The sequence below is a fragment of the Centropristis striata genome, chromosome 14, assembly GCF_030273125.1.
Source record: "Centropristis striata isolate RG_2023a ecotype Rhode Island chromosome 14, C.striata_1.0, whole genome shotgun sequence".
Taxonomy (NCBI): Eukaryota; Metazoa; Chordata; class Actinopteri; order Perciformes; family Serranidae; genus Centropristis; species Centropristis striata.
In genome coordinates, this window is record NC_081530.1 from 27,451,888 (window position 1) to 27,473,442 (window position 21,555).

At 42.0% G+C, this 21,555-nt stretch overlaps 1 protein-coding gene across 1 annotated transcript in view; it reads left to right on the forward strand.

The window, feature by feature from the left end:
* runx1t1 (RUNX1 partner transcriptional co-repressor 1) overlaps positions 1 to 21,555 on the forward strand; it is a 68,291-nt gene that overhangs the window by 18,944 nt on the left and 27,792 nt on the right. Inside the window, exon 2 of the mRNA XM_059349721.1 lies at positions 21,388 to 21,525. Within this exon, the coding sequence (XP_059205704.1) occupies positions 21,388 to 21,525 (138 nt within the window). The remainder of the gene's footprint in view (positions 1 to 21,387; positions 21,526 to 21,555) is intronic.

Consider the following 21,555-nt stretch of genomic DNA (forward strand, 5'->3'; position numbering starts at 1 on the left):
CCTCATTGACTCATCATTGAGTGGGCCCTCCAAAGCTCTATTGAGTTTATCAAGTCTTCCACAAAAAGTCACTCCCATTCTTTCTCATTGAAGCTCTTTAACCCCCCTTACACACACACACACACACACACACACGGCTGGTACACACAGGATGGCTCCATCCCACACAAAACAGCCTCAGCGCTCCATTGAAATCCCCTTAGCAAAACGTTTTCTCCTCATCAGCTTTGTGTGACTATTCAGTTTGTTAATGCGCCTGTATGAAGAAAGCCTTTTATTTGCCTGTTTTGAATTTAAGCACATATATTAACCCATATGTTGAGAGAATGACTCTTTAATAGCCAGACACGGAGGTGACGGGGCTGGGTGTGAGGAGGCAGGAGAGAGGAGGAGGTGGGGTCTATATCTCAGGATGCAGCAAGCTTACTTAAAGCCACAGCTTCTTGACGAGTTGACTTGTTTAATACTTGAATAAAGCAAGTCCTTCATGCTCATTCCTTCCCAGACACACTTGCACACAGAGAGAGTAATTTAACACAGCACGACTCGTATCTCATACCATTGTAAAAGTCGCGTTGCAATGCGAGTGCATAGAATGTATTTATCCCTTTTTAACAAAAGCATTCAAATGACAGAGAACGCCATTATAACAAACAGGTGAAATTACAGGCATTACAAAACTTAGACCAATGCAAACAATCATCACTATTTGGCCGGCGAGTTTTTGCAGAGCTTTTGTCGCTGTCAGTCGGATTATATGTTTTGGCAAGCGTCTCACTAAAGTATTTGTTTGGTTGCCTACGTCTGTTGCTGTTATTACATGTTTTTGTTGCGGATGAGGTGGTGAAAGCGGGACTGATTCCAGACAATCTGGGACAGAGGAGTGAGAACAAATGGATTGATAAGAGGCTTCAGAATACCTGAACATCTCGCTTCCACATATGGAATTATTTCATTTGTGCTGCGAGCTGATAAGTCCTTATCAAGTGAAAAGAAAACCACCGTTCTGTGTGATCACACAGCTTGACTGGCATCAGCTGGTGCTGGTGAGCATGGTAGACCTTCCTGGCACCAGCGCTGTGAATAATCAATAGCAGATCTCTGATTACAATAACTGGAAGGTGGGATATGAAGTTAAGCTCCCAACTGCTGTTTATTGAATAAACTAAATCCATTGTATCAATGTCTGCTTATGAAAGGAAATATGAGCTTAAAGAGAGACAGACTACGTGGATGTGAATGTGAGTAATTTTCAGGGCCGCAAGTCTCAAGGGAGCTGGTGGAGCTATTGCTGAAGTCTACCGGCACACGCACACACACATTTGCACTCTCATCTATCTCGTCTCTGTGTGTGTCTTATTATGTTTCTTTATCCCTTTCTCTCTCTCCTCCATTACTGGCATTTTAAGCAGCTCACTAGGGAGCATGAGGCTTGTTGGTTTGCAATAATGTTAAGATGCTTTGTCTCTCATCCTCACTGTTGTGGGCACACTCTCTCACACACACACACACACACACACACACACAAACACACACACATACACACACAAAAGGGAGGTAACTGCGGTTAAAAGGAGGATCAGTGGAATTTCTCTGCCTTTTTGTGTCTTCACCTTCCCGAACCTGAGACATGGTGCATGAGATTGTGTGACTGTGTGTGTGTGTGTGTGTGTGTGTGTGTGTGTGTGTGCAGATGCCTGCAAGCTGACAGGGAGTGAAAGCCCAGACATATGTTAATCAGATGTTGTGATGATGGCAGAGCAGAAGGAGAGAGAGAGGGAGAGAGCGACAGGGAGAGAGAGCACTGGAGGGAGGATTGAAGGGTGAAAAGAAACGAAGAGCTTTTAAAAGACAGAGCGACAGAGGAAAGAGGGAAAAAAAGAGGAAGCCACGGTAGGAGACGAGGAGAATAGGGAAAATGACAGGAAGTGGTGCAGTGATTCATTTTCTAACTGCAAGAACCACTGCTGAGAATCGATCCAATCCATTAGTTTAACTGAATGGACCTACACTATGAGTTTGAGGTCACTGAACAAAAACGATAAATGTTTCCTGTAGGTACCGGATACATTAGTCAAACACAGCGGGATTTTGTTCTGATTTTAGGATGACAACGTCTCCCTGTTTTAGCCTGCTAGCAACATCTGATATGTGTATCATAAAACTGAAGCTAGTGTAGCGGTAATCTAATATTAAAGCAGCTGTGCTCATTATTTGTATTTAAAAATGTATGAAATGACTACATGTAAGGTGAGAGTCAGAGGAGTCACTTAGAGTTATTCCCAACAATGCAGCTTGCCTTCAGCAGTAAGGACAGTTTTAGCATCTTTCAGCACATTGTTTCGGTTGTATGGCTCACAAATGTACTGTTTTGGTTCACTGCAACAGCTCATATCTATGTTTTTTCCAGCTCATAGACCTTAATAAGAAGTGGACGTAGCCATCCTGACTTATCGTCTATCGACCATAATTTACAAAATGAACATCATGAAGTTTTGAAGAAGCCTTGAAACCAGTGATTGAGACCATAAACTTATTAGGACAATGTCTATTGAGGTTTAAATCAAATGAGAAGTAGAGCTATTTTCTCATAGACTTCTACACACTCAGAGTTCCTTTTGCAGCCACTGTAGTCGCCCCCTGCTGGCCATTAGAAAGAATTCAGGATTAAGGCATTCCCACATCGGCTTCACATTTCAGACCCTGAGGTCGCTGCTCGTTCCAGCTGCAGGAGGCAGCTGTTTTCAGTCACAAAGCTCTAATACACTGCACACTATCAGCCTAGCACCACATGTCCAACACACAAAGTTAGCGGGTAGCTGGTGAACATAACGGGCCATTTAGCTGGTAAGTAGCTGGATGCTTCCCTCAGGAGAACAAGAGCTAAAAGAAGAGTAAAAAGTGGACTTCATCAGATAAGTTTCATCAGGTGGACAGAAACACAATTCTTAACAAATGCTAATGTTGCCTTGTACCTGCTGGATGTGTAAATAAGCAAAGGTTTTAAGCAAATGTGCTTTACAAGGTGATAATGGCCTAAGAGGTTTTTTTCTAAAGTAATGCTGAAATCCACAGTATTATTTTGCATATATTTTCCATATCAGAAGTTAAAATGATTTAAGTCTGAGGTCTAAGGTTATCAATAGAAAGAGCAAATATGAAGGCAGTACAAAGGCAAGCAAATAAGTGGCTGGAGAAACAGATAAGAGAGCGAAAAAGCGAAATGGAGAGAAATAATTAGAAAGAAGGGAAATCCAGGAGGGAGTGAACAAGGAGAGGAGAGATGTGGGGCATTTCTTCTCAGGAGAGTTCAGAAGGGGCCAGAGAAGCAGCAGACGGCTGCTCCAAATGGATTTTCCTTGTTTGTAATGAGGCTACTTCTTCTGCCGCTGCCAGAGCATGTGGTGATTTTGGAGGGGGGGGGGGGGGGGGGGGGGGGGGGGGGGGCGGGGGCTGGATGGAGAGAAGGATTGAGAGGCGTACAGAGATAGCGGAGGATGAGAAGTGGAGAAAATGAGTGGTAAAGAGAGAGCAGGAGGAAGGCAGGGGGACGTGGGTGACCGAATGAAAACAGAGGGTGAGAAAGATTTAGAATAATAGGAGTGGGAAAGTGTTCAATCGTAGATCTTTGTGATGGTGTTACGCAGTTGCCAGAGGGAGGAGGGAGGACCGGCGACGGAGAATGGATGGTGGGAGAAACAATCAGTTATTGCAGGTAGTGGTGTCCAGCGAGAGGGAAAGAAATAAATGGAGCGAGGAATAGGAATAGAGGGGAGATTTGTGATTGAAAATATTACAGCTGTTGTGTTGTCGAGGAGAAAAGTGATAGCTTGGCGCTGTTCCAAAAGTCAAGCTGTTAAACTGTGATGTAGGGATAAAAATATTAAGATAAATGGAACAGCATCTGGACAAAGTAACAATTTCTTCAGTTCGGCAAATGAGCTAAATCATACGTAAATCATACCCCAGCTGAAGAAGAAAAAAAAGGACATGGCTATACGTGTTTAGTACTTGAGTCTTCAAACAGTGGTTCAGAGGTTTAAATGAGAAACATATGAGAGAGCGCTTCACCCAAGGCATAACTCTGGTAAAGACACTGACCTGTTTTAGCTTCTCTTTGATGTGAATTCCACGCTTCTGAACTCATATTACCTTCCCACTTCTCTTCTCCTCCTTCCTTTTTATTTTTTCCTCTCCTCTCCACTTTCTGTTGTCACTCTATTTCCCACTTCTTTGTTCTCACCTTCACTCACTCTTCCCTGAAGTGGAACACTGTGTATTAAGACTGAGATGGAGGGATATTCCACCTTACATTCACTCATTTTGTTCCATGTTTTTGCACCTTTCCTTCTGGTTTTCATTTGACTTGTGTGTTGCATTCCAGGTTTTATATGCATCCATTCCCAAGCCTATATTAAAGGGATAGTTTGGATTTAAAAGTGGGGTTGTAGAGGTACTTATTCATAGTCAGAGTACTCTTAAATTGATTTTTAATGTGGCTAAAATAAGCTTTGCTGCTGCCCCCGTACTCCTGCCTACTTGCATGCAGACTGCCATCTACTGTAGGTAACACACTGACTATGGATGAGTACCTCATGCAACCCCACTTCAATAAATCTGCACTGCCCCTTTATGGATAAACATGTGTTTCAGTATGACTAAAGCACTCAAGGACACCTATTATGGCCTCTCATCTCGTCTGTACATCTGATAGCGAGGGAAGCAGGTTTAGTGGAGAGCCTCTGCGGACTCTGCCTGTCTTGTTCAATTCCAGTTAACCTGAGAAAGACCTGTCAGGTGATGACACGTCTTAATCTTGTATGCGATGGTATAAAAAATACATGGAAAGTGTCAATGCACAGATGAGCGTGACATAACAGAGGAAATCTGCAATAAGATGACGAGAGAATGCGAGGAAAGGGACGGAGAGTTTATGAAAGCAAAAAACAAGGGCAGAGAATGAAGCCGAGGGAGAGTCAGAGGCAGCGCACAGATGGTGAGCTGTCAGCGGCCGGCTGTGCATGTGTGTGTGCTTCTCTGTGTGCGGCGTTCATGCCATGCATATGTGTGCATGCTGCATGTATGTGGAGTGCATTTCTGCCCTTGTGTGCATCCATGCATGTGTGTGTGTGTGTGTGTGTGTGTGTGTCTATCTGTGCCCTCTGAGCTGAGGAGAGGTACTGTATGTGCGCAGAGCTGTTCTTCCCAGATGGCACTGGCAAACAGACACTGCAAGGCTGGCAGAGTTGGCACGGCTACCCGGTGCACAGTTGGCACTGCCAGCCACCATGCTCTCCCCTATGTACCGGGGCGAGGGTACCTGCTGCCAGCCGCCTGAGCTCATTGACTGACTGGCAGGCTGTCTACCAAGTGACTTATTCAGTTGTTAAAGTTTCTCTGTCTTTGTTTGATCCTAAGAGAGCATCCTTTCACCCTAAATGAATATGAAACCTGCTGTTTTCATGAATCGCTTCGCGCACAGCTGCAACTAATGAAAAAACCAGAGTGAAAGCATGAACATCAGATTGCCTGTCACAAGGATTCACATCACACCTTGAAGCATTAAAACGGTTTCAACTGTACACAGCTGCATTGTAATTACATTCTGTTGATTCTATTGTTCCACTAAGAGCTTTCATGTCTTAATTTCATTGTCAAATCATTAAACAGTGATGTGTCTTAACACACTCCTATGATCATGCTGATCTATAGGCCTCTGCTGGCAGGTTGCCAGCACTGGAGGCTTTCCAACTGGGCGCCTTGATGTTTTCTCTCTGTGTGTCGAGCAAAACAAGCAGATACAAACAAGGTTGAATAGCTACCGAGGATAAAGCACCGTAGTAGTGTTTGTGTGTGTGTGTGTGTTTGTGTGTCTGCGTGTGAGATGCAAAGGCATGCATGCCTGTGTGTGGGCTCTGGTGGTGTGGGAGTGGTGTGGCAGTGTGTGTGTGTGTGTGTGTGTGTGTGGGTGGAGATTGTGGACTTTATACTTCCCATGCCTTAAACAGGAAGTGTAAACTAAGCACAGATGTATGTGTATTTGTTTGTGTGTGTGTGTGTGTGTGTGTGTGTGTGTGTGTGTGTGTGTGCATGTGCGTGCGTGCGTGTGCATGTGCTTGCGTGTGTGTGTGCACTACGTGTGAGTCTGTAAGTGTGTTTGCCTCTGAGGAAGCAGCTGTGCAAGCGGCAGCGTGTGCCAGGTCGGGAACACTTAAGCAGAACCAAGACACCGTGTGTGTGTGTGTGTGTGTGTGTGTGTGTGTCTCTATTCTGGAGCATATGTATGTGTGTGCATGTGTCTGTGTGTTTGTGTGTATGCAGGGGGTTATTTTGGCCACCCATCTGCGCTAGGCTATTTCGCTACTGTTTCTGCAGGCACACACTCACATGCAGTCACAGACACACGCAGAGCGCCGTGCCAGGCAAGCTGTTCACTAGCTGGCGCTGGCAACGCTCCAGAGAGAGTGGTGGCATCCATCTGTAGCACTGGAGAGCGGTTAGGCTGTGTGTCTGAGTCTGTGTGTGTGTGTGTGTGTGTGTGTGTGTGTGTGTGTGAGTATGTGTGTGTGTGTGTGTGTGTTTATGCTGCAGAAAAACAAAACAATGGTGTGATGGTGCTATTAGTAGTGTTGGTGGTGGGAGTGGGGGACAGAGTTCAGAGTTGTGCTGGTTAAAAAGCTGCTGTTGTTTGATGGACGGTGGGAGGTGGATGTGGGAAGGACAGTCATCTGAAGCGCCTCCTGCAGAAGGAAGACTGCAATATGTGTCCCACATTGTGCTGTGTTAACTTTCATGAAGTCAGAGAAAAGTTTTACTGTTCGGACTGCCAGCAAACAACATGAACTGCCCTAATATTTCAGAAAAATATGGGGTTGTTCCTGATGGAGTAGCTACATTTATTATCAAGATGAAGGACAGAATATAATTGGTGAATATTGAGCTTATCAATTTCCTTGTTCTCCAGCTTTCATTAAAGAAAGTTAGATTTAAAGTAGATTTAAAGGGGTTGCTTTGACTTGCTTGAAGTGGGGTTATATGAGGTACTTATCCACAGTCAGTGTATTTCCTACAATAGATAGCAGTTGGCACAACCCCAGTTGAAGGCAGAAGCTGGCAGGAGTACTGGCACAGAACCTAAGCAAGGTACTGCTGTGGATGGGGGCAGCAAAGCATATTCTGGCCACCTAAAAAAACATCAATATCAGTTTAAGGGTATACTATATTTAGAAAATTTTCATCGCCTAACTTTGCGATCAGTCCTGTTTACACAGGGAAAACTGAAGCTGTTCTATCTTTTCGTCTAAGCCACCAGACTCCTGTCCTTTAAGATAAAATTACTGTTTTTGTCAATGGAGTCTGGTGGCTTTGATGAGAGCATAAAAAACGCCTCAGTTCCCCCCTCTTAAACTTAAACAGGGTTGTCTGTACCAGTACTCCTGCCTGCTTCTCCAAACCACCATCTACTGTAGATATTAGAGCAACTATTGATTGATATGGTTTAAATGGCTGGTTTTATGTTTTCTGAGAAAAGAAGATACTTCTCATGCACTTAACAGCAATGGGCGTCTTGTTGCAGAGAGGATGGCTCAAAAAGTGCTTCAGCTTAGAGAAAAATTAAGAGAAATCTTGAATAAGCTGCTGATTGTGAGTGCCTCAAAACCAATTGAAAAACACAATGAATGGTTAAATTAACCAGAGTATTTCAGCAGTAAGTGCTATTTCTAAACCCCCTTTTTACCCCCTTTTTCTATTATTCTTGATTTAGTTGATGTATGCACGTTTTTATATACAGTCATGGAAAAAATATTAGACCACCTATTTTCTTTAATTTCTTGTTCATTTTAATGCCTGGTACAACTAAAGGTACATTTGGACAAGTATCATAATAACAACAAAAATATCTCATTAGAGTTTAATTTAAGAGCTGATATCATAATAATAACAACAACAAAAAAACAAATTCAACTCTTATGGGCTATTTTTGTTGTTAACATTATATTTGTCCAAACAAATGTACCTTTTAGTTGAAACAGGCATTAAAATGAACAAGAAAGTGAAGAAAAAGGGTGGTCTAATTTTTTTTTTACATGACTGTATTTAAATTAGATCTCAATGCATTTTAGATTTGCTTTTAAAAACCAAAATTCCTAAAAATAATGAGTCCCATGTGCAGTTACATGTCACATATGCTCTATGTAGCGCACAGAACATGTTGTATCCTGGCAGCAGCTCTGTGGTCCCCTCTGTCATTGATGTTTCAGACAGAGGTCAGTGTATGTCAAGGCTTTGTTGTGAACTGGCATTCTTGCCCATTTTGAGATCCTCTCTTGTTGTTTGTCAGCGGCCTCAGATGGCTGTGGGCTGACAGGGAGGTGAGACAGCGAACGGTGAAACGATGAGGAGGAAACAGCCGAGGAGGAAGTGTGTAATGGTTAGATGAAAAGAGACAAAGACACATCGCTGACCTGGAATGGTCGCAATGCTACTGCGTGTGTTTGTGTATGTGTGTGTGTGTGTGTGTGTGTGTGTGTAACCCCCCTTCCAGACATGCTCTACTCACAGCCACTCAGAGCCATTAGCAAATCATGGTCACCATATCACACACAAACACACACAGGTACACACACACTGGAAATGCCCTGATGCGAGGTCACACCAACCACCACTCTCTGGCTCCCTGCTCACCAGATGTGACTCAAACCCCTTTTTTAAACATCTTCTCCTGCAGGGGAAAGGAGGGAGGGAGGGAGGGGGGAGGGAGGGAGAGGGAGCGTAAAAAGAAAAGAGAGTAGCGGTTTTCATAGAAGGGGCGGTGAGGGGTAAAGGTTTTTTTTTCTGTTTTGCAAATCTGGTTCTACTTAGCAGAGCCCTGGAACACATTTCATAAATTGCAGACATATTTTTTCGGAGCGGTTTTGGGGAAGATAGTTAACCGGCAGTAATTTCCAACACATGGCGGCCGTCATGTGATATTTTGAAAACACCAGGCAGACAGGCTGGTTCCCTCCCCCACCTTCTCCCCACCAGGAACCCTCCTCCCTCCCTCACTGTTAGCCTCTGCCCTCTTTTTCTCTGCGCTCGTCCTCTGCCTCTCTCGTTTGATTTCCCCATCTGTCTCTCATCGGCGCTTAATGTTATCTCTCAGTTTAGGTCCCTGTCTCCACCATCCTCACCTCCATTTTCCTGTGTCTTCCCTGTTTCTTCAACTCAGTTTTGCACATCTGTTTCACCCTTTCATCCTCATCTCTTTTCCCACAAACACTGCACTCTCACTCATATCCCTCCATCACCCGCTCCTTCATCCATCCTCTCTCTCTGTGTGCTTCTGTCTCCGCATAGTAAAAGACAACTGTCATGTAAAACACGAGGGCCTTTTACTGTTGGGTGAAAATTGATTTTTCTCCTGAAGACAGGGATATGATTCCTTTCAGCACTGACACACGCACAGATTCAGATTAGCTGCTGAGAGCGTTCCACGTACCGTAAGGAGATAAAACAGGTGAAAGGGTACAAATTGCTGCTTGGGCATGTGTGTGTATTGGTGCATATCAATCAGAACCAGACAGGTATTGGCCTAACACGGATATATCGATATTTATCTGTAACGGTAATGTTTTATGATATGCGATGATATGACAATCTTTTTTTTCTCAAAATATATTGCAAAAAACAATGCTCTGTGTTGTCTCATTATTCCTTTAAAGAATTGGTTGACAGGGTTAATAATGATAATAAATAATAATAATAATAATAATAATAATAATAATTATTATTATTATTATTATTATTATTATTATTATAATCTTAAATATTCTTTAATGCTTTGTTTAAGTCAGTGCCCGTCTGAGTACCTTTGCATTGTAGTATTGGTGCACAATCCATGTCAAAGAGGTTTATTTTAATTTAATAAAATAAAAAAAAATCACTGTATTGGCCGTCTAATCAGTGAATTTCTCCCCTCTAAAATCGGTATCAGTCTCATTGGTCGGGTTCTAATTTGAGTGTGTTTGTGTTTAGAGACCAATTCGATGCATCAGTGATTTTAAATTGTGCTACAAGGGTCGAGCAGTTCATATCAGGTCTTCCTCTGCACCGACAGCAGAAAAGCTTATAAACTTACAAATGAAAAAAACCCAACAACAAGATTCCCATAGTGAGGTTGTTGTTGCGTACTATAAACAGTGTTATCTTATATATGCTGCAACAATATTAATCCGCAGCCACACAACAGATATATTCACTACATCACAAAGGAAGCGAAGGTAACCCACTGTCTGCGCATGAAGCTTAGCAAAATAAAGCCATGTGTCGTCAGCTTTAGGATGTGTGTGGAGTGTTTTGTGTGAGTCCTTTTCTGCTGGCGTGGAGTCTTGCCTGGGAAAACACCCAGATCCATTTGGGTTCACTTGGCCGCGTGTCAGCGTGGCATCAGAAATGAACCAAACTGTACACAGAAAGCAATTTCCAAAAGGCTGGCTTCCATCAAATGGCCAAACAGAGCTCCCCAAGGCTTACATCTGATTTATATTGCTCCTTTTTCCCCCCAAAAAGCAACATTTATCTAATTATTTTGACATCAAGTTGTTAATGGCAATGACAGGCCAGCTTTATATAAATAAACAATGCTTTTGATATAGTTTTCTAAATATGTTAAGTCCCGCTTGGCCCTGCTGTTTCTAGTTCAGATATAATAATGGTCACACTACATATCCTCATGCTTTCTTTACCTTTACCTCTCCCTGACCCACTTCTTTCTCTCCTCCAACCTCTCTCTGTATTTTTTCCGCCACCTTTTCCCACTTCCTGTCTTTATTTTACAAGGCCCTGTAGTTCAATTTTGCCTGGCAACAAGATGTGGCAGGAATCGGTTTGATTTGAGAGGATGCGTAACGGGCACTGTGAATCATTTTTATTGTTCCTTAACACTTGCTTCCCCTCTCTGTCTCTTTCTCTCTGCAACAGAGACTTTATTTCAACAGATGGGTAAAACAGACATTACTATAAATCTATTTTTTGAAAAAGAGCGAAGGACTTCTAATGTTATACGCCACATATGTTTTATTGTTCGCCGTGTGTGTAGAAGGAGGTGTTTCGTTGGATTTGTGTGTTTGGTTTATGTATTTTTGTGTTTGTGTGCATGCGTGTGCGTGTTAATGTTTGTGTGATGGAACAGATGGTGTTCAGACCTTTGTGTGCGATTGAGAAATCTCCTTATGTCTTTGCTGGCTTGACAAAGTGTAAACACACGATGTTGCACTGAGAGAAAAATACAGATATGGTGGGAGATGCGAAGGACTGTCAACAGTGATCAGGAGCAGATCTGTTTGCAGGGATTTAATGCTGTAATGTAACCGTCACTCCTTCACTCTATACTGCTCCATGTTAATCTCCTGTTTATGATATCGGGGCAAGATAGTATCAAAATTAGCTGAAATAAAGACAAAAACACTTGAACAATTATTGAAATTGTATTGTTTGAGTTGTATTCTTATGTTGTATATCATGATACAGTCTTGTTTAAAACATAACAAATAAGACACACTTTTTGTCCATTTTTCTCATGATATAAAATTTTGATTACAACACACACAGTGACCTTTGACCCTCAAGGAGAAGCTCCAACCTGCCATTTTTCAGACACCTAAAGATGTAGCTTATTTCTACAATACAACCAATGTTCAGATAATTACTAAAAAAAAGTAATGTATTACACCTTACTCATTTCTTGAGTAATGCCTACTTTATTATTTACTCCTTGTTGAAAGTAATTTGTGACACTACTCAATACTTTACTTTTGAATTACTTACAAAATCAACTGAGAGACATCATGTGATTGCCAGTTAACAATAAAACGTAAAACCTGACATTTTCCCACATGAGATCTGATGATAACAAACCTAAAAGAGAGAAAAAAAACATGACTTAATGGCATATAAACTGCATTTAATGGGCCAAACAGACAAATGTGATATGTTTACAGTAATGTATTAAGTGTTTGTAACACTGAATATAAAAAATATAATCATATTCAGATTAGTGGATCCCATTAATCTGCTCCACCAGCTGGTCAACAAAGACAAAAAAATAGGTGGTAAAAGAAATATAAAATTGTCTTAGTGTGTTGATTTCAATACTCTTATGGTTAAAAATAATACTATAATTAATTTTGAGGTGTGAAAGAGAATAAATTACCAGGTAACACATTGAGCAAAGTGTCTATCCCGTGGAGTGAGGTGTAAAGGAATGCATGATGAGTAATAGGTAATATTTTATACGCTAACACTGAGAAAGAGATTTGTATCAAAATGTACCCAAAGTCCCTGCATCATTTAATGTTGCTGTGTTGCTGGGAGATGTGGTGAAGTAGCAGCCACCAGTCAACTAGACCCTTCAGGAGGAATGTGAGTGTTTGTACACAGTGGGAAAGAGTCAGAGCCAACAGAGAGGGTGAGAGAGAGAGAGAGAGAGAGAGAGAGAGGGAGAGAGGGAGAAGGGAGATGGTCGTAAAAAAAAAGAGAAGGGAAGAGAGGAAAAAAAGAGAGAAGTCCAAGGGGACACGCTGATGGTGGTACTGCTCTCCTCTGCATCCTGCATCTGCTGGGGAGGGAAATAAATAAGATGATGGAAATCCAATCTATGTGTGTGTGTGTGTGTGTGTGTGTGTGTGTGAGAGAGAGAGAGAGAAAGAGAGAGTTGTGTTGTTTTGCTTGCTGTTTGTGTGTGTTATGCGTCCTTGCAGCTGTGTGTCTGTGTATGTATTTGTGGGTTTGCGGGCTTGTGGTAGGGCGTTGCATCCATACATCTTCTTGACAAGCGGGTGGAGTTTGATGGGACATGCTCTGCATACTGCTCCATCTGGCTGCCGATGACTCTGTGTGTGTGTGTGTGTGTGTGTGTGTGTGTGTGTGTGTGTGTGTGTGTGTGTGTGTGTGTGTGCGTGCTCGAAAGGAGAGGGATGATGGAAAGAGAAGAGAGGTTACTACACTTGCATACCGATAGATTTCTCTTGTTTGTCTGCATACTCCGCCTGAATCTCAATTGTCCCCACCTGTCCCTCCGCTGCGTTCTTTAACACATCCGTCCTCTCGTTCTCTCCACCTTTATCTCCCTCTTGTATGTATCCCCCTGCTCCCCCCTCTCTCCCTCTCTCTCTCTCTCTCTGTCTGTCTCCACATCTGCACCCAGAGCAATCACCACAAGCCTCTATCACACTATCTCTGTATCGCTTTATCTATTCCATTACCTATCTGTCCAGCTCCCTCTCTTCACACATTATTGTGTACTGTGTGTGTGTGTGTGTGTGTGTGTGTGTGTGTGTGTGTGTGTGTGTGTGAGGGTATAACACACCCAGAGGCACCATTTTGCACAGACATTGGCACGTTGTGGACATTAGTGCTCAATTCACAGGCTTCCTGTGGCTCCAGTGCCTCATGGTTTTCACTTCAACACCTACATATCAGTGTGTGTGCTGAAGCTATAACGCCTATCTAGATTATATGTTTGCCTGCGTGTGTGCATGGTATAAGTGGGTCAGTCTATATGCATTTTTCCATTTAAGTCCATAATGATGATATCTTATGTCTGGCTAATACAATCTTGTGCTCACACAGGCGCCAGCGCACCGTAAATTGTTTATGTCACAGCCGCCAACTCTCGAAAATTCACCCAGCGTGATTGAAATCCATTGTCGTTTTGAAGAATGGGATTTGCCTGTGTGAAGTACTCTCGAGTGGCATATTACTGCCACTGTTATCACATCATTTTCTGGGTCTCCAACTGTACGATCACAGCGCGCGCACACACACTCACGCAAACACACGTACACACAGCGGCAATTCTAACTCATGAAGTGTGTAATGGAGATTGTTTGACTCTGTCTCCTGATGATAGACTTTGAAGTCGTTGTAGCCGCTATGAATAATCTAAAATATCAAGGTTAGGCCATGTTGTCCCCACTTCGCAAGGTGATTTGAATACAAAATGACCTCACAGCTCTGTGTGCGATGATGAAATGCATGCAGTTTTGATATCACATTGTATTTTTGCCTTGAGTTGTGGGTTAGCACAAAGTCCTCTCTGTAACACATTGAACTGTTTCTCAGGGACCGCGTTCCTTCTAGATATCGTTCATTGCAACAACCTTGTTTTAGGCGAGTGATGTAACTTGCATGTAACCTTAGAAAAGGCGTGTTTCACAAGTCAGCGGGGGGATAAAATCTCCTTTCTTTGAGCTCGGCTGAAAGAGGGTGCGAGTGAGAAGGGAGAAAAGCGAAGAGAGAAAAGAGAGAGATTTTGCAAACATTGAGGATCACGTAATCACGGACGATGCAAACGGGTGATGTAAGTGTGAAGACATCCTTGTGAGTGGCAGGTGGTTGTCCAGGGTTCTGCCTCATTTCTAGGATCGCTCTGTGAATCAGAGAGATGGATCATGAAGACATTAAAGAAGTTACAAACAAGAGCAATTCAACTTTCGCTTTGTTATTTCAGCAGGGAGCCTTTTAGAGCAGATTAAGCAGAGATGTGAGGGCTGTTAGTCTATTCAAATTCCTGTATTTTATCCTCAAAGACAAAGACTGCAGTAAAAGCTTGAAATATGGTGGTTTGTAGAAGTGGTTCTCAACCTGGGGCTGAGGGGTTGCAGTATGATCAATAAAACAGAAAAAATGAAGTTTATTTTTTGTGACTTTTCTCAAATGTTTGCTTATGAAATAACTTTCTCCCCTTTCGTCATCTAAAAACTGTCCAAACTAAAACAATCTGAAAAGGCAACATGACTTCTTGATGAACTGTTCACAGCTTGAAGGCAATGCAATTAGGCATAGTGTGGCTCAGAGGTGGAAGCAAGTCATTGTTTTGTAAGTCATGAGTAAGTATGAAGTCCTAGATTTAGTCTTTTAGATACCCAATAAATCATAATGCGCTCTTCATCGAATGTAACAAGCAACAGAGTAATTAAGAATTTAAAATAATCATGACTGCTTTAAAAATTTTATTTTTTTGTTCTTCCTGTTTCTCTTCCACAGTTTAATTGGATTCTGTCAGACTGGTGTAAAGAAAAGTAAAAAATATCATTAAAGCTGCATGCACACCGCCACACAGTAACACACACAAAAAATATTTCATCGAAAAGTCGAGCATTTTTAAAAGTATGCAGCAACCCTTCATAACCCTACTGCCATGACCTTCACTATGTTTCCTTCTCCTCGATGAAATGACTGGAGGTGGCCAGTTACTGTGTGTTGCTGTGTTGATTTAGGAAATCAAAGGAAAATAACTTTTTGACAAAACACAAGTCCAACTGGAGTCATAAGCTATTGGTATTATAGTTCAAGTTGGGTTGCAAGTCTTCATATCTGTGACTTGAGTTTGACTAGTCCACACATCTATAAAAAGTCAAATAAACTGTATTTTATACCAAAAGATTTCTCACTACACATCATTGTAACAGCACATTTGCCATCATCATAATCCCTACTTTATGTGGACAAAGCACATAAAACCCCATCCCTCCAGGGAGCTCATAATTCAGTGGGATATCAGTGTAATTACCTCTGACACATACAACATGATAGCCGGGTAACAGTACACCAAATACATTTAATGAGGCATCACTCCAGCTCTGATATTCTCATGGGTTTGAGTCTCATTCAGGCCACCCATACTGCAAATATTTGCTCTAAGAGCTCCTTTATGATGCTCTAGATGAAACCACGCCGCAAGTGGCTGTTGTGAGACATTAATCACTGTCATCCATAAGCATGATCATCAATAGGTTTGGCACCTCTGCCTGCACAGAGTGTGCAAGTGAATCAACACGCATTTGAGAGGCTCTTCTGTTCTTTTATAGCTAATTGCTGCCTCTTCAACAAGCGTCCTCATCCTCTTCAATCCATTAATTCCTGGACAACAGCGCTTCTGAGAAGTCATAAAATGAGTTAGGCAAAGTCAAAGCACTCATCGGCCCCTTTCCATTAAAGCTCCGCACATCAATACCTGTCCAGTCCTGGAATACCATCCATCGGCCCCGGCCGCAGATCTGCTGCTGCGCCTACAATATGCAACTGGCGGGGCTAATAAATGAACAATAGATGTGCATTAAGTTCAGCCATTAACGTCTTTTAACAGACGTATTAGGCTGGAGGACACGCCCAACTTTGTTTTCAAGGTTGTTTAAGGTTGCGTGTTCAGGTGGTGCTTTTTGAATTGAATTATGCATGAGAAAGCGAGCACTTGCTTTTGTTCAGCTTCACTCTGTTGCTGTAATAAAATGAGCGCTTGTCTGTCGTCCACACATGTATCTTTTATTTTAAAATATATGTGCCATATCTGCTCATGAAAATGGATCGCTCACATTCAGATGGCGTAAGCTGTTTTCAATAATGCGCTTCAGTTGTAAGATGTATTTTTATTTTTCCCAAAGACTGGGTAAATTACCTTGTGGAGGGAGTATTGCTATTGATTCAAGTGGCATTGTAAGTGGAGAGTGAATGGTTGGGTGCAGCCCTTGTTGGTTAGTATGAAGCCATTGATTTTACTCTGCTTATATGCTTTGCAGTGCTCTCAATCAAATCAGGAACAGAGAAGATGCTGTTTATAAATCTGTGTGTGTGTGTGTGTGTGTGTGTGTGTGTGAGACAGAGAGGGAGCATGTTATTGCCTGGATGCATGCATGTATTTGCTGTGTACACGGATTTCACACTAATTCATTCTTTATCTTTTATCTTCTTCCCCCCCTGAGGGACGGCGGACTTTCAAATGCTTTCGGGGGTTTATGTTTCTCTCATCTCCCCCCGACCACTGCCATCCAATCATAACACTGACCCAAGTGTTAATCCCCAATTACAAGCCTGTAACCAAACTCATCTTTTCATACTGCCGCGGGGCCCGCGATGCAGAAGCATGCAGGAGTTCAGGTGGATCTTGAGTCCAGACTTTTCTACCTTTTTCCCCCTTTTATATGTATTTTTACATTGTGCTTCCCCATGACTTTTTAAGTTTTTATAGTTGAATGTTAGGGAAAGCACTTTTTTTGCTCTCTTTAAATGAGTATTTCCTGATGAATAATGCTCCAGGCCTCTCTTTAAACCCCCCACGTTGCTGTAAATTGAAAAAAAGATTTTCTCTTTTTCACTCTGGGGACTCCTGGAGGTCAGTATCTAATTTCACTTCCCATTGTGGCGATATGAGTCATTTACATTATCCTTCCTCCTATCTAGTCACAAAGATTAAGGTAATTATAAAATGATTTGGATCTTAATTTGAAGCCCTAGTATCTAACAATAGATCAATTGAACTGGGCCAGAAATTACCACACAATTAGAAAAGCCAATATACAGAACTATGGAAAGCCTGAGCTCAAAGATCCTGTGAAACAGAATAAGTACAACCATGTGTGATATGGTAACGTCTTTCTGTTTCACTTGGGTTCATTATACATGTAAGGTCTTTGTGTTTGACTGGAAAAATGATGAATTGCCTTGGGTCCTGTCACCCGGGCCGTCTTTTTTAATGACCTTGTATTTTCATAGATCATATTTGAGGCAGGCATACAGGATATGATAGCTGGCAGCTAGAGGTAAGACTATATGTTTCCACTGGCTATACGGCTATATCCTGAGTTTATAAAATAAATAGTCAGGTCCAGACTTTTTAACTGTGGTGAAATTAGAGCAGTAAACCTTTCTCAGTATGGCCGGGTCGGGAGGAGAGAGAGAGAGACAGAGAGACAGAGAGACAGAGAGAGAGAGTTAGCAGAAATGCAGCAGTGTGAGCAGATAGTTAAAGCTTTGGACGGTCATTCTGTTCTCTGTCTTCTTTTCACATTGACTCTTCGTTCACCTCCTGTCCTCTATTCTCTGCTTTCCCAATCACCCGACTTTTTTCCACTTATCTTTGCTCTGTATCTATTCATGCAGCTTTCCGCAATTTGTCCCTTTTTTTCTCCATTCCAGTCCTCCTTTGCTGAGTTAAAACTGGTGTTATAGTAAGAATCAGTGATTAACGAACTAAAGGGGACATTTGCGTTTTGAACTCAAACATTTTTATTTTATTTTATTTTTATCCTACTGTCTGTCTGAGTATAGCTGTATTCACACTGTGTCTCAAACACTCTGTCTGTCTCTTTAAGACGCCGTCCCATAAAAGCCCAGTCTTCTCTAATTGGTCAGTGTTTCTGTGTCTTCCCAATTATGTTCTCTGCATTTCTGCACCATCATTGCAGCCAGGGAATGACTTTAAATGCACTTTAGCTGCACTTTCTACTTATATATTGTATAATTGTGATATCACAGCCTTACAGAATTCCTGGCGGCTCATTTAAAGGCACAGTATTTGAATATGGGCTGTGTGCATTTCTCCGTGATTTGAGCATTTTAACATTCACAGTATTTTATAGCAGCTTAGCCTGCTTTATAATTTAAAAAAATATATGGAAATATCACTTCATAATATGGGACCATTAATAATTTTGTTTTTACAGTATGATTAAATCACAATTTTAGTCAAAACCTTAAAATCTTTGAGATCTTTAGAAGGTTTCAGACCTGATGTCTGTTGTTTTCTCAGTGTTTTCTGCATCTTAACGTCATCCAGATGTGTGACCTCTATCTGGAAAAGTGATGGTTCTTTATTCCTACTTTCTGTCCTCTGACATTGTCATATGGGTTGGGAAATGTTTGTGTTAAAGATCTTTGAAAGCCCCTGTGGACCATTTACCAACAGGGGGACATCTTGATAACAGCATATTGCTGCTTTTATACATCATTGTTCCAGCAGTCAGTAAATTGGTTCAAAATCATTTCAGTTTGATGTGACATAAGGAGCGGTGCAGCTTCAAGGAGCCTTGTGACTCTTGTTGGAAAACTGTTACTTCCTTGTATGTCACAATAGGCTAATCATAACTGCTCCTGAACATGTTGCTGGCCATAAAAGCTTTCATTATGTATTCATATCTTGTGTATTTTTTTGTATTTTGTTTTATTCTTCTACATCCCGTTCCCTCTGCTTATTTGAAATGGAGCTATAAAGCTGTCTCTATTTAGAATTTCAGTGACATCTCCATCTCACACTCTCCTTCCTGCTGAAGCTGAGCTGGCGTGACTAAAATCCTTAGTCACAGTGCACCTCGGCAGCAGTGAGCCAGAATGCTACTGAGTCTTGGGCCTGGCTAACAGGCTTAGGCCATCCTGTCTCTCTTAAATCAGTATTTCTCTTTCATTTCACTTAAACTTAACAGTATGGATCCAAACAGTCAGCACAGAGGGAAACTAATATTTACATAGGGTGTAGTGGGTTTAATGTGCACAAACACTGAGAGAAAAACATGCATTAGCGTAGTTACGTATAAAATGTAAGATTAATAGCATATTTATCGTGCAAAAACGCATACAAACACACTGTAGGGTCTTGAGAAAAATGTGTGACGGGTACCACCCTGTTTCCCCTTACCACCCTGATTACAGTGTGTGCCTTTGACATGCATGTGTGTGTGTTTGTGTCAAAGCACATGCATCCACTCCATGATTACAGCTACATGTTCCCAATGTCACAGATAGTACTTTTGTTTCTTTTGCAGCTCCTCCCTTCCCTCCTCTCACTCCCCTTTCTCTTCTCTCCCTCTACCCTCATTCCTCTCTCTCTCTATTTTTTTTAACAATCTCCTTTTCACAATGTGCCACAGAGACAGTTGATAACAGTCTGTTGACTCTGTGTTACTGCTTATTGCTGAGGGAAGTTCTGTATCTTATCCTGCACAATATGGGCTCAGCCCTCACCGCCAGTGCAGGACTCTGATAACGTCTTGTTGTTGCTCTCATATATTTGATATGGTCAGTTATCTGCTGAGCACAAAGCAACTGAATTAGGTGAAAAGAGGCATGGCATGAAATATTTTTTTTGTTTTTGATTCATGTTACATCTTTTAAATTAATTGTGAGTAGTTTTCGTATGATGCGGCTGCTTTCTTCTGTATCGCTTGTGCTTTAAATGGGACCTATTATATATATATATATATATATATATATATATATATATATATATATTACCATCGAAAGTTGATTGGGCAGACATTCGAATGAGACGTCGCTGCCACAGGGGCCAGCAATCGGCTCGAGATTATCTAGAGTCACCAAAGCGGCCGGGGCGCCCCGAGAGGCACCCCGCATGGGTTTTGGATCTGATAAATGCATGCATCCCCGGAATTATATAAAAGTAATCGCAGCAAGACAAAAATCCAGGTTTCCGATCATTTTGAACACCCTATTTCCAACTGTTTTTTCTATTCTCAGCTCAATGTCCATGTTTGTTTGTCACATTTCATTACATCCACTGCTACATGTAGCTACATTGCTAACATCAGGGTAAACTGTAATATTGTGAGCACATGTTGACGATTTTTCCCTAATTTTGGATCACATTCCTGCTGAAACATGTTAGATTGTTTAGTTTTTGTTTTTTTAGCTTTTATTGGGGATTTTACCCAGAAGAAAGTGCAGATATACTCCGTTGTAATCCTCTGGCTGTAATGAAGAACAGAACAGAGATGGCGAGAGCACAGATGCAGAAGACCTGGAAATGCTGACCAATCTGAGCATGCTGATCTTTTTCAGAGGGAGATTTAAAGAGACAGGAGCTAAAACTGCTGGTTTCAGGCGGAGGGTAAACAGGAGTTTGATCTCTGAATTATCATAAAAGGTCTCCTTTAATTTTCCTGTATGAAGTCACTTTTTCATGAGTGTCACAAAATATCAAGTTGACTGACAAGTTTAGAACAGTTTATGTGATTTATTTGCCATCTTAAAGTTAATCATTGGCTAGTAGTTGTTGTGCAGTGCTCCACTCCTGAACAGATGTGACTATAGTATCCAGAGGTACAAGCATTAGAGCTCTGTGTGTGTGTGTGTGTGTGTGTGTGTGTGTGTGTGTGTGTGTGTGTGTGTGTGTAATGAGCACTGCAGTCGTTAGCAGGGGAGGGGGTGGGTGCTGTGTCGCCGTTGTGTACAGCGGGCATGCAGGATGGCACAGATGGTGGTGGAATAAGACCCGTACTCGCTGCAGATTTACGCTCCTCTCTCGGGTGTCTGTCTGTGCGTCTGTGAGTCTCTCCTTTCTCCTCCTCTGATTCCTCATCTGACAGTCTGAGCATATGCATCAGTGTCAATGTGGCCAAACACATGATGTGGTGAGCCATCTATTTCCACAACTACTCTGTTGCACCTCACGGGCGCTTATCAAATTAAATCCTGCTGCTGTTTATGTGCAAATTATGATAAAGTTCCTCTCTAGATGTTCGCACAGATGTGGAATGTGTTGCTCTGAGCTGTTGTTTATTTCCTGCGTGAAGCTATCAGCATGTTATTATAATCTTTGACTTTGTCTTCTTTCAGATCGCACTGGGAAGCGCTCCACCATGCCCGACTCACCTGCGGACGTCAAGACACAGTCCAGGTTGACCCCCCCTACCATGCCACCCCCACCCAGCACACAAGGAGCACCTCGTAACAGCTCCTACACCCCCACCACATGTGAGTACAGAACGGTTATTGTATAGTTTC